General features: G+C 41.9%; 1 protein-coding gene across 1 annotated transcript in view; it reads left to right on the top strand.

The window, feature by feature from the left end:
* Nucleotides 1-25,584, top strand: part of cacna1ea (calcium channel, voltage-dependent, R type, alpha 1E subunit a) — a 94,855-nt gene extending 69,271 nt beyond the window's left edge. Inside the window, exons 18-50 of the mRNA XM_027290347.1 lie at nucleotides 429-560; nucleotides 1,161-1,230; nucleotides 1,389-1,506; nucleotides 1,898-1,965; nucleotides 2,180-2,271; nucleotides 5,016-5,924; nucleotides 7,372-7,619; nucleotides 8,037-8,148; nucleotides 8,249-8,378; nucleotides 8,940-8,999; nucleotides 9,533-9,639; nucleotides 9,855-9,866; nucleotides 10,064-10,160; nucleotides 11,038-11,198; nucleotides 11,982-12,119; nucleotides 12,831-13,032; nucleotides 13,348-13,512; nucleotides 14,272-14,382; nucleotides 14,471-14,551; nucleotides 14,653-14,838; nucleotides 15,027-15,118; nucleotides 15,892-16,054; nucleotides 16,296-16,423; nucleotides 18,196-18,292; nucleotides 19,516-19,621; nucleotides 19,767-19,874; nucleotides 20,165-20,265; nucleotides 20,639-20,745; nucleotides 20,924-21,098; nucleotides 21,367-21,495; nucleotides 21,819-21,966; nucleotides 22,551-22,726; nucleotides 22,903-25,584. Coding sequence (XP_027146148.1) covers nucleotides 429-560; nucleotides 1,161-1,230; nucleotides 1,389-1,506; nucleotides 1,898-1,965; nucleotides 2,180-2,271; nucleotides 5,016-5,924; nucleotides 7,372-7,619; nucleotides 8,037-8,148; nucleotides 8,249-8,378; nucleotides 8,940-8,999; nucleotides 9,533-9,639; nucleotides 9,855-9,866; nucleotides 10,064-10,160; nucleotides 11,038-11,198; nucleotides 11,982-12,119; nucleotides 12,831-13,032; nucleotides 13,348-13,512; nucleotides 14,272-14,382; nucleotides 14,471-14,551; nucleotides 14,653-14,838; nucleotides 15,027-15,118; nucleotides 15,892-16,054; nucleotides 16,296-16,423; nucleotides 18,196-18,292; nucleotides 19,516-19,621; nucleotides 19,767-19,874; nucleotides 20,165-20,265; nucleotides 20,639-20,745; nucleotides 20,924-21,098; nucleotides 21,367-21,495; nucleotides 21,819-21,966; nucleotides 22,551-22,726; nucleotides 22,903-23,457 — 5,284 coding nt within the window. The 3' untranslated portion in view covers nucleotides 23,458-25,584. The remainder of the gene's footprint in view (nucleotides 1-428; nucleotides 561-1,160; nucleotides 1,231-1,388; nucleotides 1,507-1,897; nucleotides 1,966-2,179; nucleotides 2,272-5,015; nucleotides 5,925-7,371; nucleotides 7,620-8,036; nucleotides 8,149-8,248; nucleotides 8,379-8,939; nucleotides 9,000-9,532; nucleotides 9,640-9,854; nucleotides 9,867-10,063; nucleotides 10,161-11,037; nucleotides 11,199-11,981; nucleotides 12,120-12,830; nucleotides 13,033-13,347; nucleotides 13,513-14,271; nucleotides 14,383-14,470; nucleotides 14,552-14,652; nucleotides 14,839-15,026; nucleotides 15,119-15,891; nucleotides 16,055-16,295; nucleotides 16,424-18,195; nucleotides 18,293-19,515; nucleotides 19,622-19,766; nucleotides 19,875-20,164; nucleotides 20,266-20,638; nucleotides 20,746-20,923; nucleotides 21,099-21,366; nucleotides 21,496-21,818; nucleotides 21,967-22,550; nucleotides 22,727-22,902) is intronic.
* The last annotated feature ends 486 nt before the right edge of the window (nucleotides 25,585-26,070 follow it).

The following is a 26,070-nucleotide window of genomic DNA, read 5'->3' as shown; positions in this document are numbered from 1 at the left end:
CATTAGCAGACCTGAGGCGGGCTGAATGACGCCTGGGTGCTCATCCACCTGTCAAATGAAGCGACCACGCTATTAATTATGTATAACTTGGTAGTTATATAAAAACTTACTCTCAGTACACTTGTCATCAATGGGGAAATTAGTTATAAGGACCAAAACCGTTTTTTGTACCAAGCTGTAAACATTATTTCTGCTGTGGAGTTGGACATTTTAATATAGAGATGAACATGTTCTGCGGCCAACCTCAAGTGGTCGTTCGAGGAACTGCAGTTTTTTTGTACTCTGCATTTATTCACTTCACAGCTTGCTAATGTAGCCTCAAACAAAGATGAGGCGATCTGGTAAACTCTTTTATTTGACTTTATTCTGTAACTGATGGAGTTCTCCTTTATTAAAATGTTTTAATGTGATATCCTGTGACTGTCAAGGTATTGGGCGTCTCTGAGAAACCTGGTCGTCTCTCTGATGAACTCCATGAAGTCCATCATCTCCCTCATCTTTCTCCTCTTCCTCTTCATCGTTGTCTTTGCACTCCTTGGCATGCAGCTCTTCGGTGGCAGGTAACATTGCTTATAGTTCTGTGAATCACTCGACATCAAGTCCATAAAGAAATTGAGTAAAGCGAGGAACCGCCCAGGCAGAGAGACAAATCTAATAAATCAGGCAGAAAACATAAATTGTTTTTCTCTCCCACTCGACTCAGCGCGTACATCCTGTGATTCCAGTAAAGACACAAACATAAAAACAAGGCTAAAGTAGACTTCATGGCTCAGTAGATTCCTCTTTATTGAATACACACAGTTGAGGGGAAACAGATTGTCCTATTGCGTGTTCACAGTTGTTTTCATTATATTATAGAGGCAGACGGTGTGAGCTCGATCGAGATTTAAGACTGCCTTTGTCACCCACACAGCCATTGTTGCTGAGTCTGAGGCTGTTTCTCTAAGCTGTCACTTACAGAAAGGCTGGCTGAGGTGGACGAGCATGACCTTGTGAATGAACTGGCCTCCAGAATACAGAGCACATGAAAAAAACAAAACATCAGACAGCCAGTTAGAGAGGAGGAGAATTGATTTATCTCAGAAAATCTCAAAATAAGAAAAAAACTAAACCCAGCTCTGCTTTTTCAAAGACCATATGTGACCTCATCTTTCCCACAGGTTCATCTTTGAAGACTACACTCCAACAAACTTTGACACCTTTCCTGCAGCCATCATGACCGTCTTTCAGGTCTGAAAATATGACAGCGAATAACAATCATTCAGGAAATGTAATTTGGAGTGAAACGACATTTTAGCATATGTGAAGTTTATAGCTAAGCACTATAGAGATGCTCAGGATAGTTTTGTGGATGATATTGTGTCATTGCTGTGGTTGTGTTTTCTCAGATCCTGACTGGAGAGGACTGGAACGAGGTGATGTACAACGGTATTCGCTCTCAAGGAGGAGTGAAGTCTGGCATGTGGTCCTCTATCTACTTTATAGTGCTCACACTGTTTGGAAACTGTATCCATCATTTTTCTTATCTTTCTCTATTTCAAATTCAGTCTTTTGTACGATTTTTAAAATTGGTGTCTGTTTCTTGATAGGAAAAGGGCTAAAACTCTGAACCACAAACTGTTTACCATCTAGTTATGTGGCTAATGTATCAGCAAAGGCCTGCTTACCACACATGTAGCAGACACAGCAACTTGTTGGAGTTATGCTTCCGGATACCTGTTGAATGTGATACAAATATTCACTAATCTTGTAGCCATCTTGATCTAGTCTTAGCTTTAATTTTAGAGGCTCTGGTAGAACCATGTGTCTCTTACGGAGTCGTCAGTGTTGTGTCAGTCAATGTTGCCAGGGTTGACTTGTTACACTTTGACCACGTCCTTAACTCAGCTGTGACCAGACACTCTACTAAATGTCTTCTTGGCCATTGCTGTGGATAATCTTGCCAATGCTCAAGAGCTTACCAAGGTAATAACACAATGAATAACAATAAAGATGTACCTGGAAGAATAAGGCTGCTCTTATCTGGTTTTATTCATGTTACATAGTTTTAATAATCTCTCCACTCGGCCATATCCAGTTCTGCTTTGTTCTCCTCGTCACTTTGATGCTGTTTAATTATTCAAACTGACTCATTTTACAGATGTTCAGTCGTCTTTTGCTCTTTTGCTCTTTTGATCAGGATGAAGAGGAAGCCGAGGCAGCGTTCAACCAGAAGCATGCGCTCCAGAAGGCAAAGGAGGTCGGACCATTGTCCTCCTTCATGTCTTCAGAGTAAGTGTTGTATGCAACCACTCTCCCTGGCTGACCTCCTCCTCTCCTCCCTCTGTCTCACTCTTCCTCCTCCTCCCTGCCCTCCTTCCTCCTCCTTGTCTATATAACTCAATGTGCCAACACTTAGCACAAGTCGCTGTAGCCTCCAGCAAATGGTGAATCTATCAAGTGGTGCAGAACAGTTATCGATGGAGGCCAAAGGTCATCAATAGTTGTGCACTTAAATGTCACTTAGGGCCTGTTGAGAGAATCAGTGTTTGTTGCTGTCCCACTAGAGACTTATTGATACGTCTTCACTGCTATCTGGACTCCGCCTGCTCCCAACACTGTAATTTGCTGCCAAATTGAAGTCTAATGTATGTCTCCATGGTTACTGGTTCCCCTCTGGTGTGGGAGGCGCTTATATTGTTGTCATAGAGACAGGGTTACTTAGTGTCCAAATTAACATGGTGTGTCCATTACAGTAATATACTTCTGTAATTGTTGAGAGGAAAGACCGTATGGGGCAGTCAAAAAAAGTGTGTGCAGGCTTTGATGTGTTTGATCTCACTTGTGGAAAATTTGATTCATAAAGTTAACATGAACTTGTTTTCTCAATGCTCAGGTTTCCAGCTTGCAGAATAGATTGTATTTTCTTTCTCTCAGGGATTGATTGCACAGTGCCTTGTCGTAGGTGGTGGAAGTGCATGTGCATGCACAAGAGTGGGGACCTCTGGCTCTGTGTGCACGCTGTGTATTGAGAAACGAGCAGTTTGTTGCATGGGCATGTGGAAGACTTTACAAGATAACATTTTATTAACATGACATGATGTACCTCCTTCTCTCTTGCATTCTGTCTTTCTTCCTTTCTTTCTTTCTCGAAGCCATTTTGCTCAAACTTACTCCACGGAAATTAAATTATAACACAGCAGAAGGAAAACTAGAAATGTTGCATTAGTTTCAGTTTGGCCAGCTAAGGGTCAGGCTCTTGTCAGAACCCATGGAGAACACTGGAATACCACGGGGTCATCCGGGCAGGCATCTGTATTCAGAGAAGGCACTCTGAACTTTAAGGATTTCTGGTCTCATTTCCAATGTCAGCTATGAAACCCCAGCGGTACCTGCCCCCGCTGACACTGGAGAAACTTGCATGACAGCATTTGCTGAACAAAAAAAGAGAGATGCTGCATGTTGGAGGTTGATGATGATTTCACCTTATAAAACGCATGCATCAGGTCAGCATGATCAAAGGAAGAAAAACGGAAATTACACACACACACCCTCGCTGACAATGCTTTTCACTTAGAATATAAAAAGTGATACCGCGATTTCAGTGTGTGTACAGTTTTTCTTCCATTGTGAAGTCTCTAATCCCTCCCCGAACTGCTACTCTTCAGTATTCTGAACATTTTAAGCTCATATTTCCAGACCGAGCACATGAATTTCCTCATTTAGCTCTACTAGCATGTCTTAAAAGAATGCTAATGTGTGAATGTTCTGAGGTGGCGTACAGAGCTGCATCCCAATGTGATGGTTTTGTTCAAAGGGTATCTAAATATGTACTCTTTCCCTGTGTTTGCTGATGGAGCCCATCTCTGTGTGTTTTCTACCTGTACCCATACTGTAGCTCAGTCTTACTTAAAATGTCCTCTTATCAATGTTGCGCTTACTGTTAATGTTTATGAATGTTGTTTAATTGTTCCTAATACTGCTACCATCTTGTTTGTCAATGTGCCGCTTGGCTCCAATGGAGACACACACCAAAGCATGGAGAGTCCAGTCAGTTTTTCCAAGGGTTATTCATTTAAAGGGGGGATGTGCGCAATGGAATATTCTGCAAACAGAATATATGATGTAGTGATTAAATATGAAATTAATAATTAATCTGTGCATGTAGAGCTAAAAGAGCTGTTTTACCCTCAAGCCAATGTACTGCAAAATCAGAACAGATGGTAAACGGCATTAACAGTCTATGTTTTGATGATTTGGGTGAAAGGCCAGTTTTATCTTTGAGGATCATTTGCTGTGTGTCTCCTGGTCTGTTTTGTCTTTGCTCACAAAAGCACTAATGTCTTGTTTTCAACCAATCGCTCATTGATAACACGGACCACACAAGAGTCCACGCTCCAGTAAGTAACACTGACTGTTCAGCTTTCTGAATCTCTCACTAACGCCTGTCTGATTTTGCTTAAATGGGTAAATGTCCCAGACTCCATCTTGTGTAGTATTCTGTTCATGCTCTGTCCTGTTCCTCCCCAACTCTCCAACCTTATTTGATTCCACTTTTCTTTATATCTATTCCACTGATTTCATTCTGCATCTTACTCTTTTTGTTATTAAAGTCAGTTCCTGGCTTGATTAATTTATCACCAAACATCTTCATTGATCCAGTAAATTGCTTCGTGTTGTAATGAAATTGCTCTTGGTTTTTGCTCAAGTGCTCAAACATCTAACCAAAGCACCTGTTATATACAAATAAATATAGATATTCATGTTTTGCTAGTTTTCATAGTTCATAGTTTTCAAAACAGTTATGAGCCCATCAAAGCACATTTGGAAATTCAACTTCAAATCAAATTAGACTATTAGCATGTAAACATTTTTTCAGATCTGGATCAAAACAAGCTAAAATTAAATAGATCAAATCAAATGCTACACTGTAACACTAACTTTAATTTAAACCCTGTGTATGTTAAATGTGGCGCTGCATATAACTGATGTCTCCTTCTGTATGCTGATATTTTATCTTTTCTTTCTCTTCTCAGGGGAAGCCGGAGAAGGCGGCCCTACCTGTACAGGAAAAGAGCCATCCACCGCAGCCGGCCTACCTACTCCTGCTCCCTGGAAGAGGCCCAGGGAAGCATCAGGGAGGGCCGCCCACCCCCACCACTCAACCCCTCTAACTCTTTCATGTCCAGGAGAGAGAGGAGAAAAAGGATGACCATGTCAGTGTGGGAGCAGAGGACCAGCCAGCTGCGGAGACACCGCCAGATGTCCAGCCGAGAGGTCCTGTTCAGCAATCCCAGCGAGGAGAAGGATGGGCCTCCAGCCCAGGCTCAGCTTGGACATCCCCTGTCACTGCATCGCAAGGCCATGGAGCACACGCCATCTGGGAGCTTAAAGCGCCTGGCGGAGCCCTTGGCTTCCCCAGCGAAAAACCAACCTTCAGGCTCCTCCTCCCTGTCTGTGGATATCCCTCTTGATGCTGTGCTCTCTGGTGACATACCAGAACCGCCAGAGTCGGTGCTGGTGCCAGAGTCGTTGGATCCTATGAACGTCCCCCTTCCTGATGCTTCTGAGTCTGCGGCCATACCAGATCCCATCACTGAGAGCGGAAAACTTGGTGTTAATCAGAGTCACACCAACACTATCAGCGAGCGACGGAGCCCCAGACTGAATGGCGAGCGCCAACACAGGGCAGTAAAGAAGTTCAGACCACCAGATAACCTTGACACTCTGACTCCTGAGATGGGAGGTCATGGTGGTATCAGGGGCAGGAGGGCGCTGCATCACTGTGACCATCAGAGCGGAGTCGGAAGCTCATCACCCAGTGATGGAAGCCACTTGTCGAGTCGCTCAGTCAGCAGAGAGAAGAAGAGAAATCCAGGGAAAGGGGAGGAGAAGGAAACAGAGGGCAAAAAGGAAGAAGAGGTTTCCAAACCTGATGAGAACAGGTGAGACAGACCAAAAGCTGCTCATCCAACATGTGTTTTTTGTTTGGTAGTATATTTTAGATCTGGATAACATTAAATCAGAGTCAAGAGACACAAGAGGTAAGATGCAAGAAAGGTCCCCAGCCAGATTCACATTTATATGTTTAGTGCCAGTGATCTTCTTGTCCTGGAGATGTTATGTAAGAAAGTACAGACAGAAAATAAGTTTTTATGTAGTCTGTGTAGCAAATCTAAGCACAGGACAGTATTACAACCCAAGATTAGTCAATTTCACCACAAACTAGATCCACCTGCAAAACCCTTAAATTTTTATTTCCTCACCTCGTGAAGTTTGCATGTTCTCCCTGTGTCTGCGTGGGTTCTCTCCTAGTCCAAAGACATGCACTTAATAGGTTAAATGGTGTGCGTAGGTGTGAATGTGAGTGTGAATGGTTATTTGTCTCTATGTACCCTAGGATAAACTGGCATCTTGTCCAGGGTGTACCCCTCTTCACGTCCTAAGTCAGCTAGGATAGGCTCCACTCCCACCGCAACCCTGATGAGGATAAGCAGTTGCAGAAAATGTATAAGGATACAAATAATGGTGCACTCTGTTGCACACTCAAATGACCAGTTTTTATTGTATTGCTGCTCTTTTATTATTATGATTATTGCATGCCTTAATTGGATGGTCAACAGTAGAGAAATTGCAGAAATGAGGAAAGAGATGAGGAATGACATTCAACCTGCTGGATCCAAACTGGGGACGTTCTGGTTTCTCTGGTTTCTAGGCAGTGAGCACTTTAACTCCATGGCCATCAAAAGGGCCTGTTTGGCTGTTTAAGCTACGTTTTCGACCTTCTCTGCGTTTATGAGCATCTGTCTTTGTAAAGATAGTTTCCCCATTAATGCCAACTAAATAAACAAAACTTCAGAGTGAGTCGAACATCTCGCTGTGTTTGATCATTCCATGCTACAGTTTTTCTGCTAATGTGCAACAATGCTATTCTTGGTGCTGTGACTGTCACCCATGTCACAACAAGTGTCTACATGCAGCACTGAACTTGTCCTTGAAGAGTATTGTTCAGCCTTTAAAGCTCCAGTGTGTCAGATTTAGGGGCTCTATTTGTAGAATATGACAGAAATGGAATATAATATGTATAATTATATTTTTATTAGTGTATAAACAAGAAGAAGAACCTCAGAACGAGCCTGTTATATCTACAGATACTGCAGGTTTGCAGCGGACTGGCTTCATATGTTCTATGCTTTTCACAGCCACTGTAGTTCCTTCTTCACACCAGGAAGGAGAGGGTGAGGTAAAGGGGCTGCAGCCAGCAACTACACTGCTTGATGTATCTACATGAATACATGTTTGTTTCTTGCGGCACGGCGCCATAGATTCACCATCTGACAGCATCAAGCATACTGTAAGTGTGCAGTAACGTCTTTGCCTCTGTATTTTCAGACAGGATGACAGGAGTGACGGAGGAGATGCTCACCCACCAGAGAACCAGAGCCACAGTGGTAATCAGCATCCTCAGAAGCAGGAAGAACCTCCTCAGCAATCTGACCCGTCGCCACCTGCCATCCCAGACAACAGCAACAAAGAAGAGGATGAGACGGAAAAGGACCAAGATAAATCGCAGCTCAGCTCAAGTGTGATCATCGACGTGCCCAACATTCAGTCATGTCTGGAGCTCTCCACGATCACAGGTATAACAGGTGTAGAATGTATGAAATGTAATGTAGAAATACAGCTGGTGACATTAGTAGACATGGCTACCTTTAATCTAAACTTACAAAGCCAGCCCATCATTTTCACTTCACTCATTGTGGTTCGGTGTATTGGCATCACAACTGTTCTGGAAATCTGACATGAGAATATGGCCATGAAGTTGCAGATTTGTGCTTGAGGCTAAATTGTTTCCTCCACAGTTCAATTTGAGAAGGACTGACTCATGTCTTTGTCTAAGCTAGTCCTTATAGTTCACCGTTGCAGCTCAAGAGTATCGGACTATATTAGCCTGCTATTTTTAAGGAGGCTTTGTGAGGCCTCCGTCTTCTCATCTCACCCTACTCTTCTTCTCCTCTCACCTGCCTTTACATTGTTTTCCTCTTGACATCCACCAGTCAACAGTAAGGACCCTGAAACCTGCAAGTCAGAGAAGGAGGAGGCAGAGGAGACAAAGCCTGTTAACAAGGTGACACCAGACAGCATGTTCATCTTCAAACCTGACAATCCGTAAGTTGCTACCAGTCACACCTCTCACATCTGTAATCTTTTCAGTCAAGATTAGTTGCACAACATCCAAGATGACATCTATCTTCACTCTCTGCCTCAGGGTGCGTCGAGCGTGTCACTACGTGGTGAACCTCAGGTACTTTGAAATGTCCATCCTGCTGGTCATAGCTGCCAGTAGTATAGCACTGGCTGCTGAGGACCCTGTAGCCACCTCCTCTGACTGGAATAAGGTTTGTGTGTTCACATTCATGTGTATATCATCTGTCTGACAGGGGCAGCTGTAAAATGAATGACTTAATGGAAGCCAGAATATTTCTGCTGCTGACGTCTGAATCACTCTGTTAACTCCTGAGATACGATTTCAATCACTTTTTATCTGTGCCTTGGGTCTAATAGTGCCCTTCATCTAAGCAGCAAAAGTACCATGAAGAAAACATTTATAAAAAACAACATTTCCTTAAATTGTTTTTGCAAAAGGCCACTAATGTGACTTGGTGGGGGGCAGTTAAATCGCTGATGAGAGAGGAGATTGAAATCTGAGACACACTGAGCCTGGTTGTTCATGGGAGGAACTGAGCTAATTATCTTGTGTTGTATTACATCATTTCAGTGGACTGTTTCCTACTGCACCACAAAATAAGAGGCTATGAAGTAAAATATGGCTTAATATGATAAAAGTCAATGCAACAAGCTGAAGAATATCACCTTTATTTGTGAAGAATGTACTGTTATTATCTGTTATACGGCTGATCTTTATCTTTGGCTGTTCTCCTGTCTCACACTCATGACAGGTTCTGCGGTATTTTGATTATGTCTTCACGGGAGTCTTCACGTTTGAGATGATTATAAAGGTGAGGTACCGTCTCAAGCTGATATATGTCACTGTGTGGTGACACATTGTAAGAAATGGTGGTTGAACATTTAAATACTGTACATCAAAGAGTTTCCAGGATGGATGGAGCCATAGCAACTAAATTCAACAATCAAAGTACGAACTAAAGCTCCTTTTTCATCACATCTGAAAAGCTGTCTGATAACAGATCAAAAACAAACTTGCAGAAAAATAAGCCTAACATTGTGCAGCAGGAATATGTTTTTTACTTTCCTCTGCTGTTAACCATCTCACGACTGCTCAAATCTATCTTGCAACTCCTCATGGGGGTCATGAGCCTCACCTCTCTATGTTCCGCTTGGAGTAACAAACAGTTTTGTCAGGCCCAATGCTCCTTTCATTCAAGATGCTCAGGAGCTCGATTCTTATTAAATTTCCAACTCTGAAACATGAAATACCAAAAAAGAAAAAAGAATTTAAAGTTCACTCCATCTTTGGAAACTATCCACGAGTAGGACATTTTTCATCCACACACCCTTGTCTTGTCCTTAGATGATTGACCAGGGTCTGATCCTTCATGATGGCTCCTACTTCAGAGACCTGTGGAACATCCTAGACTTCATCGTCGTGGTGGGAGCACTGGTGGCCTTCGCCCTCTCGTCAGTCACATGATTTATTTTAATTAAAGCACTAATCATATGTCTAAACGTCAAAGTGTCTTTAAATCAGGTGTAAATTGGCTTTTTCTGCTGTAAACGTTGTTTCACTTCATGAAGTCATCTCTTCCATTTGTTTATAACATTATAACTGTTGATATACATGTCCCTCTTTGCTGTTCGTCTTTGGATGATGTCCCTGTGGGATTGACCACCAGCAATGTGATGGGGTAAAAAACTAAAACGTCTTCCTCTCTTAGAACAAATACCATCTTTCAATGTGCAACGTGCGTAGAATATGTGATGTTAAACATACTTTAACAATGGATAAATAAGGAGGAGGAAAACAGTTCAGCAAAGCAAAAAGTTTCTTAAAATGTGATATTTAATATGGTATGGTGCTCACACTGTCCGTCTTTCTGCACAGAAACAACAAAGGACGGGACATTAAGACCATCAAATCTCTGAGAGTGTTACGTGTCCTCAGACCACTGAAGACCATCAAGAGACTTCCTAAACTCAAGGTCAGAGATGCTCTGTCATGATACTTACATTTGGACCAGTACGTGATGTCAATAGATATTTCGTGCAAAGAAGGGAAGATCTTTTCCTTTCTCATCATCTACTTTGTAATATCCTTTTTTTGTTTGTGTATGTTCCTGAATTAGCAGGCTAGACTGCACCTGTTCATATACTGAGTTTTTTTCCACACTCACATAGACTGATAGAAACATACCCTATGGTTTAAAGATTCCTCCTCTTTCGTCTTTTACAACTCTAAGTGACAAACCCGAGAGCAGAGAAAAAACAAGCTGACAAGATAAGGTGACAAACTGTGGGCATCAGGGCATGAAGACATGTTGTCAGGTCTGGGACCTGCAAACCTCACATACTCTGTCTACAGGCAGAAAACACGGAGGAGAGGGGAGTAGGACATATCAAAACATGAAATCTCATGCGTGCACAGGTGGATATTCCTTGGAACAAATACACTACTCCTAAAAGTGATAATACAAAGTGAGGAGGAGAAAGAGAGATGGAGGGTGATCTGCATGAATAAATAAAATAATAGATAATATCAATAAGAGAAGGAGAGGGGAGGGTTGAAAGTGAGGGCAGGGAACTAGCCAGACAGTCTGAGTGTGCTAATAGGTAATCATACCATTTACTTCTCATCTATTCACTGGGAGAGGAAGTAAAGATGTGTGGAAAAAAAACACACTGACTGTGTTAGGGCCATGTTGGATCTTAACTGTACACACCAAACCCTTCAACACGAGGGTCGCCAGTCTAGTGCCAATATATTTCAAGAATGGGGACCATGTCTCATGCTGCACAGTCACCGTCCCTGATCTCACCACATGTTTTGCTCACCTGTCTCTCTCTCTCTCTCTTTTCCAGGCGGTGTTTGACTGTGTGGTGACATCTCTGAAAAACGTCTTCAACATCCTGATCGTCTACAAGCTTTTCATGTTCATCTTTGCCGTCATCGCTGTGCAGCTCTTCAAGGGGAAGTTTTTCTACTGTACCGACAGTTCGAAGGACACAGAGAAGGACTGCCAGTAACTTCTTCCCCCTTTTTACTTCCTTTATTCCTGCATTCAGATTTATATTAATCTTTACTTCCTTTCCTTCACTCTGTCTTTCTTGCCTTATTTCCTTCTTTCCTCCCTCTTTTCACTTCCTTCTTTCTTTTACTCTCTTCTTTTTCTTTGCTCCTTCCTTCCTTCCTTCCTTCTTTCCTTCCTCTTTTTAGTTCCTTCTTTCTTTTACTCTCCTTTTTCTTTGCTCCTTCCTTCCTTCCTTCCTTCTTTCCTTCCTCCCATCGATTCTTCTTTTCTTTCCGTCCCTCTTTTTCCTTTGCTTCTTGTTTCCTGTCTTCTTTCCATTCTCCCTCTCTTCCTTCCTTGTTTCTTTCTTTTCTTCCACCCATTCATTCCTCCTTTCTTCCCCTCTCTCTTAATTCCTTCTTTGTTTAACTCTTCCCTCCTTTCTTCTTTCTTTCCTACCCTTTCTCTTTCCTTCCTTCTTTTATAAATCTTTCTTTCTTTTCTTCTTGATTCCTTCCTGCCTTCTTTTCATCTTTTCTTTCTTCCCTCCCATCTGTTCTTTCTTCCTTCTTTCCACCTCTCTCTCTTTCATACCTTTTTTTTATAACTCATTCCTTTCCCTTCTTTGTTCCTCCCTTCTTTTCCCCCCATGTCTCTTTTCTCTCTTCTTTCTTCTTCTCATCCTTCAAGTTGTTAAAAGTGTTCTGAAATCATTCTTACCATTCCTTAATGTTTTTTTTTATTATTATATGACCCATTTTTGTTGTTGCTCTTGGTCTCCTCCTTCTCCTCCAGGGGTTACTACATTGACTACGGGAAGGACAAGAAGGAGATAAAGAGAAGAGACTGGAAGAGACACGAGTTTCACTACGATAACGTCATCTGGGCTCTGCTCACTCTCTTCACTGTTTCCACTGGAGAGGGATGGCCTCAGTGAGTGTCTGACTGGAATCAGCGGATGTGTGCTAATTCTCATGCTGGATGAGGAAGTTTAGGAGGAGCTTTCCCACGTATCATTTTCCATTGTTCGAGGGCTCATTACCTTTTATGGGCGTTATAACCTTTTAACATCTGGCTTGTTCTTTGATAATGGTCAAATCTGACCTTTGATGGATGAAATATAATAGATGTGATTAACTTAACAAAGATTTTGCCATTCATTATTTCACAATAAGGTTAAACCAATTTTTCACTGACAGTGCTTGTGGGTTTGTACTGTTCCAACCCTCGTAAATTGACTTCTGTGGCTGTGGAAATGAATTAAAATGATTTCCTCTTTCAAATAGGAAATTAGCATTTGATCCCCACCCCAGTGAACAAATACTTCCATATCATTTCTGCCCAAAACGAAAAGCTATGGTAGTATAATTTTTCTCTCTGCTTTTAAAAGTTCAAACAATTGAAAAGGGGATTTTTCTTGTACACAATGTTTTGTTTTTTGTTTTTTAAAGAAGACTTTTCTTCTCCAGCAAGAGTCTTGAGTTTGTGAAAGAATAAAAGCAGTTTGATGTATTTGCAGGACAGGGAGTGTTAAAATAAGTGATTCCCTTTCTTGTGCTTTTTCTGTCTTGCCAAACGATGGCAGTTTTTCTTCTGTAGTTGCTTGTGGTCGCATTAGTTAGCATCGTATCTCTGCTCTTCCAGGGTTCTGCAGCACTCAGTGGATGTGACAGAGGAGGACAGAGGTCCGAGCCACGGCAACAGGATGGAGATGTCTATATTCTACGTCATCTACTTTGTCGTCTTTCCTTTCTTCTTCGTCAACATCTTCGTGGCTCTCATCATCATCACCTTCCAGGAACAAGGGGATAAGATGATGGAGGAGTGCAGCCTGGAAAAGAATGAGGTGAGGGACGATTGATCAGAGAATGATGAACAAACACAGACGGAGAAACAATAAACCCATAATTTGGTTGCACCCTTTTGTTTGCTGTCTGTCTCCCTTTTTCTGTCTCTTTATTTTATGCGAAGTATAAATTAACAGTCTAGTCTGTTAAGCCGAATTAGTGAAATGAACTCCAGAGATGTTCTTGTAGGAAACATCTACTTCTTCCTTTAGAGTTTAAGGCAAACAGAAAAAATTAAAGAACCCCTTTAACAAGGTGGATAGTTAGACCGTGTGCTGTGTTTTTGACTGTTTCTCCTGTTTTCTGTATTTCAGAGGGCGTGCATAGACTTTGCCATCAGTGCCAAGCCCCTGACCCGTTACATGCCCCAGAACAGGCACACTTTCCAGTACCGTCTGTGGCATTTTGTGGTGTCACCCTCGTTTGAGTACACCGTCCTGGCCATGATCGCTCTCAACACCATTGTACTGATGATGAAGGTAAAGAAACAGTACATTTTAGTTGGAGCATAATGAGAGGACAACAACTGGTGCACCAGGTTCTATACGTATCTTCTCTCTCCTGAAAATGACTCCTGAATTTTCCACGTCCTTGTTTGCTGATAGGAAAAACACACCTTGTGTTGCTTCTCAGCAACATATTCTGTCACGAACCTGCGACTGTTAACACTGTGGTTTTAAAATAAACCATGATGTGTCACTCCTAACTAGAAACATGGGTATGTAGAAACTGATGTGTACCACCTCGACACACTGTGATGATTTCATTTGGATCTGCTGATGTTTTTAGGCTTTTTATTCCTCCACCCCTCTCTCACCACTATTTATTTCCTGAACTGGCCTTTTCTTGGGCTGTGCTGGCTGTTCAGAGAGACAGACAGTCAGACAGACAGACACAGGGTGACTCAGCCTGTATTAAATATTGATCTATAATGTCCAGGGGCTGCTATTTAGCATGACCTCATTAACTGTGGCTGCCGCCCCCAGAGGAATGGCTCCTTTTATAGTGCGACAGATGAGAGGTGCAGAGACTGAGGGACTATTTATGGGTCTGGAGGAATCTTCCATCAACCTGTAGATCAGATCTGCAGGGTGCAGGTCTGAAGTTAACACTAATATCAGACTGGTACCATGCGGTTATGCTGCAGGAACTGGTTAGGGAAGATTACTTTTTTTTTTTTATCCCACTCATACTGCATATTCCTTATAGTTTAACCCCTGCCCCCTTTCTATTTTCAGTATTACTCTGCCCCGCCCGCATATGACGCCGTATTGAAGCACCTGAACACAGCTTTCACTGTTCTTTTCTCCGTTGAGTGTGTCCTCAAGATCATGGCCTTCGGCTTTCTGGTGAGAGAAAAGAGCATCACGCAGCCTCAATGTGAATTCAAGGTTTCCTTTGAGAAATGACTCAAAGCACCTTTCCTGTTTTTTACAGAACTACTTCAGAGACACGTGGAACATTTTCGATTTCATCACTGTTTTGGGCAGTATTACAGAGATTGTGGTAGACTTGCGGGTACTGCACAGCCTCTTTTTCCTACATTAATACTGTATACCTGTAAACAACACCACCAGTAAACACTAATTTCCTTCCCCTGTCCTGTGACCTTGCCCCAGTTTGATGACACATTCAACATGGGTTTCCTGAAGCTGTTTCGGGCAGCTCGTCTGATCAAACTGCTTAGACAAGGTTACACCATCCGGATTCTCCTGTGGACCTTCGTCCAGTCCTTCAAGGCTTTGCCCTATGTCTGCCTGCTCATCGCCATGCTCTTCTTCATCTACGCCATTATTGGCATGCAGGTTAGGGAGACTTCATCAGTCTCTGTTTCGCCTTGAAGATGGTGTCTAAAATGCTACATTTACCATTTTTATCCAACATCCCACACAGCACCATATGTATATTTGTTTAATCGAGAAATGAAATCCTTCATGGTTTTTATGTGATGACCTGTTTTTCCATGTTTTTTGCATATGTGTATTTATATCAGGTGTTTGGAAACATCAAGCTGAATGACAAGACTCACATTACCCAGCACAACAACTTCAAGACCTTCTCTGGTGCCCTAATGCTGCTGTTTAGGTCGGACACCTTTTTAAGATCCCTAGTCCTGTTCTTTAGGTAGCTTTGGACTTTATGTTTCATGTTTTAGATCAAGGCTACAAGTTATTCCTTGAACCATTGATCCGAAACTCAAGACTTTGTCCCTCAACACTCTTCTTAATCCAGTGCCTTAGCTTCAGTGCTCCAGTGCAGTTACCATCTTTTGCGTCAGTTAAATTGAGATTCAGCTGTGATCCAAACTACTAAACTATGATTTGCTACATTTCGTTCTTTAATGTGGTCTGAATAATGTTGCTAGGTTACAGTAGTAAGCCTTTGCTTTATAAGTACCCAAGAGGCTACTCCGTGTCAAGGGGTGATAGATGTTGCTGTTGTACCACTTACCTCTTTACCTAACAGCTTTGCAGGCACTTTGAGAGTTTAACATCTGACAATGATGAAAGGCAGAGTGAGTCAAATAATGAAATGGCTATCTAGACCTAAGTGTTAAGTGTTGATATTGTGTTTATTTGTATGCTTAAAAGTGATAAAGTGATGACTCTAACATTTAAAGATATTAAAACGGCAGAACCATTGCACACAGACTGTATTGTAAATGCATGCGTGAGACAACTATAGGTCTCACATTTAGAGCAAGCTGTCTCTGAAGCAACTGGTGTGAGCCTTGATGCTTTGATTGCACTTCCCAGATGGCAGACACAACTGTGAATAAACTGTGAGCTGGACCATTCGAGTCTTAACCAACCCTCCTCCTCCTCCTCCTCCTGGTGTTGTGTAATGTGTGTGTCTAGGAGTGCCACAGGGGAGTCATGGCAGGAGATCATGTTGTCGTGTTTGGGGGGACAGAAGTGTGAGACGGATCCAGCAGTACCAACATCTGAACCGGAGGGAGGCTGTGGCTCTGACTTTGCATATTTCTACTTTGTCTCATTCATCTTCTTCAGCTCCTTCCTGGTAAGATAAGGATGCTGGAGTGTGAATGATCTCTCCAAACTACAACAACACCTCTTTTTATATGTTAACCCGGTGTCTCCATCAAGGGGATTAACGTGACATTTCAGATTTCTCTCATTCTTATGTTATCTTAGAATGAGCAGCTGTTCTTTATATTTTGAGCACTATGCTGATATTTTCCCGACTACCTCATGTAAAGAAATACAGCTTTTCCTTCCTCTTCTGTTTGTCTTGTGTCCAGATGCTAAACCTGTTTGTGGCTGTCATCATGGATAACTTTGAGTATCTGACGAGAGACTCATCCATCTTGGGTCCACACCACCTGGATGAGTTTGTTCGGATCTGGGGGGAGTATGACCGGGCTGCCTGGTCAGTGTCTCTCGGTCTTTAAGCTACACCCAAATTTTTATCGAGAAGGCAGCTGTACACATACACATGCAACAGTTTTCAGTGATGATAGATGTTCAAGCAGACCAAATCAGCCCCATAATACACTTACACCAATGGATGGAAGTAAGGGTTGCTATGCTTAATCCACATTTACTTCAGTGAGAAACAGTATTTTGATACATATGTGTACATATGTCAGCTTTATCTGTCACACTGAGCTTTACTAAACCAGGCTGCTGGAACTTATTTCCATGAAACCAGGACAAAACCATGACCACTTTACTAACCTGGGACAGTGAAACTACATGAAGTTGTCTCATTGAATGTGTTTCAAAAGCACATTAGGCATTCGCAAACAACTGGTATCATGAAAGGGAAAGAGGAGTAGATTACACTAAAGTAACACAGTGAACAGAATCACTGTTAAGTATGGTTACAGAAATAACGGAAAGGAAGACATACTCATCACTATATAATATAATAAAATATATCTATCGAGTATTTTCGTGGTTGGTGTAAAATAATATACTATTGGAATAGATTTTGTACAGCAAACAATAATTGCTAACTGTCTCACACTTTGTCATTATCAGCTGACACTGTGTCTAATATTGGGGTGTCTGGCTGGCGTGTTTAACAGCATCTGAATTAGCTGCAACAGTTAAAATGCCCAAACTATTTCACCTGGTATTGTTTTTAAAATCTTATAATTGTGAATTTTCTAACAATCTTCATATAAAAATTGCCTACATGGATTGAACCAAAAAAAAAAAAAAGTGATTTAATGCTGTTGCTACACTTAGGCCTCATTCAACTTTCCTGCGGATTACAGAGCTGTACTGACACACAACTAAAGACATGTATGTTCTTTTCAGTGGTAGGATCCACTATAAGGAGATGTACAAAGTTGTACGCACTATCTCGCCTCCCCTGGGCTTTGGAAAGAACTGCCCGCACAGGGTGGCATGCAAGGTTTGGTTCCCCCATGTCAACAAAATCCCCCACTTTGCCTCTTTCGTGTGGGATCTCTCCTGACCTCCTCCTATCCCTCCTTTTCTTTTCCCCTTCACCGGCTGTCACCGCCGTGCTTGACCTTTAGGGGTGTGTTAGTCAGGTCAAAGAATGACGACACTCCAGTCTCATGGTACTGAGGAACAGGACATCCCTCGTTCAGGATTATAAGTGAACATAATTTTGATTTTTATCAAATTTTCAAATGCTTAAATCTTGATTTTAATGTAGTTGTGGAACAATGTGGGGGAAGCCTGTCTCTTTCTACCTTTTTGGATCTGGTTTAAAGTTGTTTTTGGTGCTATATCACACACACATACTCCGCTATACCATGTAAGTATTTGATATTTGTACCAGATCCAGTGAGGCTGTCATTCCTTTGCTCATCCTGTCTGAGGTTTTTCTCCTTCCCCAGATTTCTATGCCCTGATGGCAGCATAGAAAGAATACAACCTGTTTGATTTCTCCTACTCTACTCTCTACTCTCGTGTGATGCCTTGGAATAATCCTTTCTCTTGTATCTCTTCCATACTCTTTTTTTTTTTACCCTTCACGCCCTTCCTGTGCTCTTCTCCTCCTTCAACATCCCTCGGGAACGCACTCCCTGACTCCTCCATCGTTATTCAATTTCTCCTCCACTTCCAACAATCATTCCTTTCCCCTCCCTGCCCTCTTCCTCTCCCTCCCTCCATCCCTCCTTCCCCACTCTTTCCATCTTCATGGAAACCTGGCGCCCCCAGTGGTCGTATCCATTACACTGACATGTATGAGATGTTGACCAACATGTCGCCACCTCTAGGCCTGGGCAAGAAATGCCCCTCCAAGTTGGCATATAAGGTAGACTGATCACTAGAGATCAAAGAGGCATTCGTATTTGAATCAGCGAGGACAAGCATTGTAAAAGCTCATTTTGTGTGTCATACTTTGGAAAAGCAAGGCATTTTTTTCTGTTGATTACATGATGCAGTATTGCTTGTTGAAACAGTTTAAAGTTTTTTTCATTGGCAGACGATTAGCGCTTTGGTAATGATTTGCCTGTTTTGCTTTGCATCTTGGCAGAAAAAAATAAGACGCCATTATCTGTTTGCTGTTATCTGATGAGAAAGTCTTGGTGAAGTCAAAGCTAGTTAAAGAACATGAATCAGAAAGTTGTCAAACATCTACATGCTAAATCTGCTGTTAAATGTTCTCATGTCTTTCATACTTACACACTCTGTTTCTTACATATATCTGTCTGCATGTGCCTCCTGCCACAGCCCAGTGTTATATATCCGTGTTCAATATGTAGTGTACTTGATGTGTTGTATGTTTGTGTGCGTGAGTTTGTGAGCCTGCAAGCATGCTCCATCTCAGATGATGTGAGTTTTATCTTCCTTTATGAAACTAAACACCACTTCTGTGTAGATGTCAATTTACAGAAGGAGAGGAGAGAATACATTTTTAATTTGTAAGTTTATTTGTTTTGTGACATCAGGCCTTTTTTGTTGAGATTACACAATTGTCTTTTTTAATTACTTCTCAGCCTTGGTACACAGTAATAAGTTCTCAAAACAAGATTTGGTAAATGACTACACGTTCTCTCCGTCCTTCTGTATCCAGCACTTTAGTCTAGTTGATTTTAATTAAACAAAGCAAGCCATGCTTTATGAAATTGCGAAACTTACGGTTTGTTCTGATGCCCAGACAGGCTGTGGTTGCTTATAATCTTTTTCAAGCTAGTTTCCCAGAAATCATAATTGATTTATCTAATGATCTAACAGATTTATGTGACAGAAGAAAACTGAGCAGTTTTCTTTTGACCTGAAACTCAAATGTTGTTTCTAATAGAGTAGCACAGTGGCATTCCTGCTTATGTCTGTAGGCTTGAGAGAGCACCACAAAACTGTAATTAATTATCCTGAGATAATGAGTTTATTAAGTCATTATAACCACAAGATAAAAGCACTTTAAAACATTATGATCCACCACAGCTGCTCTGGGCGTCCACTTTTGTATCGTGATATGATGTTTAATTGTTAGTTGTGTGACTGACTATGACACTTTCTCTCTGCTGCCATCAGAGACTAGTCCTAATGAACATGCCTGTGGACGAGGACATGTCCGTTCACTTCACCTCCACCCTCATGGCCCTCATACGCACCGCCCTGGAGGTCAAGATAGCCAGAGGTTAGACAGGATATCAAAACCTGACACACCTTTCATCACATTTACTGTGATGTAAAACACTTAGTGTACGTATGTGTGTGTGTGTGTGTGTGTGTGTGTGTGTGTGTGTGTGTGTGTGTGTGTGTGTCTTTTTTTTTATCTCCAGGAGGGGAGGACAGAAATCAGATGGATCTGGATCTGCAGAAGGAGATTAGTGTCATTTGGCCTCATCTCTCTCAGAAGTCACTGGATCTACTGGTTCCCATTCACAGAGGTGACATCTACACCTGCAACTTTACAGTAAAAAATAAAGAAGAGAAAAAGAAAAGAATAGACTTTTCCTGTCATAGTAGTTGTTGTAGTAAATAGTATTTTTATATAAGTGTCATGCTTCTGAAGGGTTTGTTGATTATTGTTTTAGAGATTCTCTCCAGGTTATGTGTGAGTGTGTGTTTCTGTTTTCTGAGGGACCATGCTTGAAACTGACATGCTATCTTTTGGATTTGTTGGTCCTTAATATCCATAAATCAAATCAAGTATGGTATCTGATTTCTCCTTTTTCAGCCAGTGATATGACTATTGGGAAGATCTATGCTGCCATGATGATCATGGACTACTACAAACAGAGCAAGGCCAAGAAGCTCCGGCAGCAACTGGAGGAGCAGGTACTTTTCATTTTGTATATTTTTATACTTACATATACATATTTATTAGCAGTTTTTGCCATATTATGACAAAGTTTGGGTTATATTTATTCCCATGAGGCACCCAGCAGCAACTGATATTGTATAAATCTTTTCTTTCCATTATTTAGCACATTGAAGTATGCATGGGTTATTGTATAAAAAAAAAGAGATGGCACATTCATCCAAAAATTAGATGTGAACTGTGTAACCAACTGGCCATCTACAGGAAAAGTCATGATTACAGCCTTCTTTCAGTGACATTCAGTTGTGAATATTCATGTGGTGATGATAGGATTGTATTTGTAGTTTGAATTTCACATCTCCCCCTTGTGTGTTTCTCTGTCTCCCATAGAAACATGCTCCTATGTTCCAGCGTATGGATGCCTCCTCTCTGCCTCAAGAAATCCTATGCAATGCCAAATCCCTTTCATTCCTCAGACATAGTGCCGGATCAGCTCTGTAAATATATTCAACTTTTGTTATTATTTTAGTTTGTAGTTATTTATGCTGAGAGGAATAGAAAATATCTTGGTCACCAACTTCACCCACTAATTTACTTTACATCACTAACTAATTGACTAACTTATGTGGGTATGTAAGACAGTTGCCATGTCTGTGTCTGCATGTGCTCCTTCAGCACCAGAGGAGGTTTCGTGGCACTCAGTCCGATCTCTCCACAAGAGATGTTCCTGCAGCCGCTGTCTTGCTCCAGAGAGGAAAAGGAGGAGGATGATGACGACGACTACCACCGTTCACCCTATCACCCCTACCACCACCCACATCATCACCACCACCATCATCTACACACACTGGTAACCACCTACACGTGGTGTTGAGAAAACAAAATATCTCCATATTGGACATGCATAATCACTGCTTTGTCAAAGAAAAGTTGTCTGACGGCGAACTTTAGGTCAACAAAACCCATCAGCGGTCAATAATGCAGTAGCCTTGTGGAAAGTAGCATAATTATGAGATGTCCAAGTCTTGCTGCTAATTTAGGTGAACAAAGAGTTGATTCTTGAGACTTGAAATGAGAAATAAATGAGAAACACCCACCCCTCTTTTTTTTTCATGTAGGTGCCAGATGTAGTGGAGTATAACCAAGTGATGCAGCAGGCCAGGCAGGACCCAACAGTTATTAAATCACCTCAGCGGACAGCATCTATCAGAGCATCCTCTATGCCCAGACTGGCTGTTGATCCACAGGTAATGAAGACTGTTGGGATTTATTTGAATCTATATTCAGTTCTTAACAAATTTTGTGTCATAAAGAGGATTAAAATTAAATGAACATTTAAAGGTTCACATGAGGTGTACTTAAATTTGTCCACACACGTTAAAAGAGCCATTACAGTATATACTATATTGTTTGTAGAGGTAGCTCAGCACATAATGTGACTAAAGTCTATATTATGCTTATATGTGTATATGTGTGTGTTTGGTTATTAGAGAGAGAGGATGTGTTTGCTGATTATGTGTCATTCATGGTTACTTAAGTGATTCCTTCTGGTTGTTCGCTGTGTGTGTAGCCTGGGATGTCAGCAGACAGTAAGCTGATGAAGCGTTCCTTCTCCACCATCGGAGACCAATGCGTGAACGGCCTCTGGCAGGAACAGCACTCTCTGGAGAGAGTCAGTCCTGACGGCACATACAGGCCTCGGCAGAGGAGCTACAGAGGTCATATTGCATTACTGAAACTCCTCCTGATACATATTCATAGCAATGTTTTATTCTGAATATAGGTTTTTTGTTTTTTGTGTGCAGTATCTGCTGCAGCCCTGAAGCTATTATGCATGAATAACCTGAAGGACTGAGTGAAAAGTCCTCATTACATATTGAATCTTGAGTTTAATTTATGTTGAATTGACAACCAAAATTAAAATTGAAACAAAAAGAGTATTATTAACCCATTTTGATTGGGTGTGAACAGCTGGTTACAGAAACAAAAATAATTCAGTAAACAAAACAGAAATCAGGTCACTGATGTATTCAGGTTAGTTGTTAAGATGGACTAATGACTAATTAATAAATTAGAAATAAGTATTTGAATAAGATTCAGGAGTGTAATTCCTATAATTTTATAACACTGTACTTACAATGTATATGGTGAAAAAGCACTATTTTGGATTTTGAACTGGATAATTTGGATATGTTTGTAGGACCGGGATATCCATAAGGTTGCTTTTCTTCACTTTGACCTAAAACGGAGGTGCTTCTCAGTCCTTTAAGCTTTTGTAAACTGAAATCTACACTCCTCTTAGGTCCAAGAATCAACCACAGAGAAACGAGCAGTCACGAGAGAGGGCGATCTAAGGAACGGCGCCACCTCCTCTCTCCTGATGTGTCCCGCTGCAACTCTGAGGAGCGCAGCCAGGATCCATCATGTGAAAGGAGACGGTCACCTAGCGAGGGACGTGCACAGGCCTTACAGAGACAGGTAAGAGGACAACAGGGTGAAGTACTGTACACACTTAAAGTCGTGTTGATTTGTATCGTACAAATTGAAGGGACCAGAAAACCAGCTGTACTCTGCCTCTCCTGCCGAAGGTGAGACTGTATTACTAGGAGTCTATTACAGTTCTTTCCTCATTATTGTGTTTGTGGTATTTGCAGGTGAACACAACAGACAGTCCTGCACATTCAGCCCCAGAGTCCAGCACTCCCCGTAATAGGCGACAGCTGCCACAGACGCCCTCTCGCCCGCGGCCATACATCTCCTACTCCCCTTTAGTCTGCCGAGCCCACACCTCTCCCACACCAGTAAGCTCTTCTGAGGGACAGACCCAGCCTCAGGATGGCCCTGGCGTCTCCACAGAGACCTCGTGGAGGGCTGACAAGGAGGGCGGCCCCCTCGCTGCAGTTCAGGGGTCATCCGGAGGTCCAGTTTCAGGACCAAGCAACCCATCTCCTCACCGTTACATCTCAGAGCCCTACCTCCCATTCCATGAGGATGTCAGTGGTGGAGAGGCAGGCGAGAGGCAGGACACCCTCACTTTTGAGACGGCCATGGCAACCAGCCTGGGCCGGGCCAACGCCATAAGCTCTGCCCCTCAGCTCAGACACTCCTGGCAGGTTCCTAACGGGCATTTCAGAAAGCATTTGGGCCAGGCGAGTCCGGCTGGAGCCAGCGAGCTTCTAAGTGACACAGATGAGGATGACCGCTGCTAAAAAAAACAGAGAAGAAGATGATGCACAGAGCGAGAAGCGAGAAAGGCACCTCAGAGACGCTCCACATGGCACCACAAGGCTCTTAGCTGCTCTGTGGCTCTGAGGACTTGTATTCTCAGTACCAGTAGCATTACAAGCAGGACTGAACTCCACTGCGATTTATCTGGATACTTGGGTGTCTGTCTGAAACATGTTCTTGTGTGTGTGTGTTTGTTGTAGCTGGAGGAAGGCTACGTGTGTGGACACGGGTGTGTGTTAATGTGTGCGTGTGTTCTCAATAGAGAAGATTTGCCAAATCAAGAAACAGCAGTGACTGGCTGCTAATATAAGTAGATCACTGAAGGCAATCCCAAGTGTTGCCAAGCCTTCCCACACATGTTTGTGTTTTGATTGTTATTTGAACAAAATATGGTGAGACATCGATCCAAGGTGTCCAAACCTCTCGTGGAATCCAAGAAACTGATCTAAGTGCGTTTTGTGTAGGTAAACATAGAGGTAGCATGTAAAAATGTAATACGATGAATGTATTTTAGCTTTTGGTTCTTATATTGGGGTCATTTGAGAGGGTTGCTGTTAGTCTTTACTGTGCATAGTTGTAAGAGTAGCAGTGAAACAGGGGTTGATTCAGATTTACAGGTTTTATAACTGGCAGCCAGCCATTCCACACAGATCCTGTTTACACGGTCTCCACATGGTTCACGGGCATTATACAGTCACTAATCAATAAATAGTCAACACGGGAAATGAAGTTCCAGACATTAAAGGAAGCAAACCCTTGAGTGATGTGAAAAAGATGCTAAAAATCTTGAACAGATTACAGAATAAGAGATGTTTTGTCTCAGGATACTGGATCACTGAATTTGTAACATATAATCATCTAAAATTTTGTTCACCTGGGATCCAAAATGAAGACTTCAGAAAACCAGGACAAGAAGTGTTTCTTAACCCTACAGTCAGCATGATATCAACATGACAAGACTGTCACAAGGACAACCATCTGTACGACAGACAGCCTGAGGGCAGGCAAATGGATTCTCATTCTTCACGTTGCTGTGCTGGATAACCACTGTCAATGTTGCGTCAGAGAGGTGACTAAAGCCATTTTCTTCCGGTACATAGAGCCAGGGACTTGTCTACTTCAGGATGTGTTGCCTTCTTTCACAGTGGTGACGAAAACGATGAGAAATTAATGTCACTTTTTACGTGTGATGCAACATGGACGCTTTTACAGAAGAGGAATCACAGGCACAGTATGGTTTGTCTATACGTCAACTGCCACATTGTTTGTCACACGTTTTGGTCAGTAGAAACAAGCATTATGATATTTTCTGTGCTCCAGAGTTATAGTAATTTTCACACATGCATGATCATGGTGACTGATAATGAGAGATATGTGAGAGAAATGTGTCTTAGAGCTGCCTGATCGTTCTTATTTTAATGTATCCATGATAATAAATAGGATTTAAAACCATGTCATCAACAGAGTAATGATGAAACAATCTCAGCATTCACTGTCCATATCTTTGAACATTCCAGCTTTTCACCATTTGTTGTTCCCCCTTAAATAAGATGTATATTTATATCATGTGCTGTTGTGTTAATGTAATATGTTGAGTTTGACATGTTTCTGAAATGTGAACATAGGACATATCTGGACTGAGGATCCACAGGCCAGAAGAGGTCACGCTCACCTGCTGGAACCCCAAACAAAAAGTCCTGGACTGAATAAGATGTATTTTAGCAGAGAAACCTCCTCTGAAGTGTGTCAACTGCGAGGCTGGATTTATACAGTATACAGGTTAGGTTAAGGCTTCAGCCTGTAGTTTATAGGACCATGCTTAACGTGTACAGTGCAGCCTAGGACTTAACCTTGATGTCTGTCTCTGTACAGGACAGCCTAATCTGTGCCTGGGGAAACTCGCCTCAAAGAGTTCCCTATCAAGCCTGGATTCATAGATAGAGAAGCTTTCTGGTAAATATGTAGTATAAACTGTACAAAAAAAAAAATCCATGTTTAATTTATTGCACTGTTTATATTTTATTTGAATCATGATGCCTGTCTATGACTTTAACAAAAGAAGTGTTTACATATCTGTTCAAAGGACCATTAAAGAGAGATCACTTGTCTTTTCTGTACTGGCTGATGTTACTGCTTTTGAATACTTTCAATGTAACGATATATGTTCATAGTTTGTCTTTTATATTTTGTCTTTTATGATTTTTCATTATGGGGAATGGCATGCAACAAAATCTACCAGAGTGTAACAGCCTAGAGATAGACCTAGATTCAACACAAAGACTGTGGGTTACAGTTCTTGATCTACTTTCTTTTTTTTTTTTTAAATGGGAGGAACCAGCAGCAGAGAGTGTAGCACAGGCAAACAAACCCAAAATCACAAAATCAGGCAGAAAGTCAAACAGGCAGGTCAAACGGGGACAAACAGAAATTCTAGTACAGGTTTTCAGAAGACCGGTACAGGGACTAAAGACAAGAACCAGATGGAAACATGACCTAAAAATCTGCCAGAGAGTGTGTGGAGATCTGGGGCTTAAATGGTGACTGAGCCAATTGAGAACAGGTGTGTGATAGGCCTGATTGCAGTGGAGCGCTGT

Source organism: Larimichthys crocea, chromosome XVII (assembly GCF_000972845.2).
Source record: "Larimichthys crocea isolate SSNF chromosome XVII, L_crocea_2.0, whole genome shotgun sequence".
In the NCBI taxonomy this organism is placed as follows: domain Eukaryota; kingdom Metazoa; phylum Chordata; class Actinopteri; family Sciaenidae; genus Larimichthys; species Larimichthys crocea.
The sequence above is the reverse complement of the archived record's forward strand: the minus strand, read 5'-3'. Positions and strand labels throughout refer to the sequence as shown.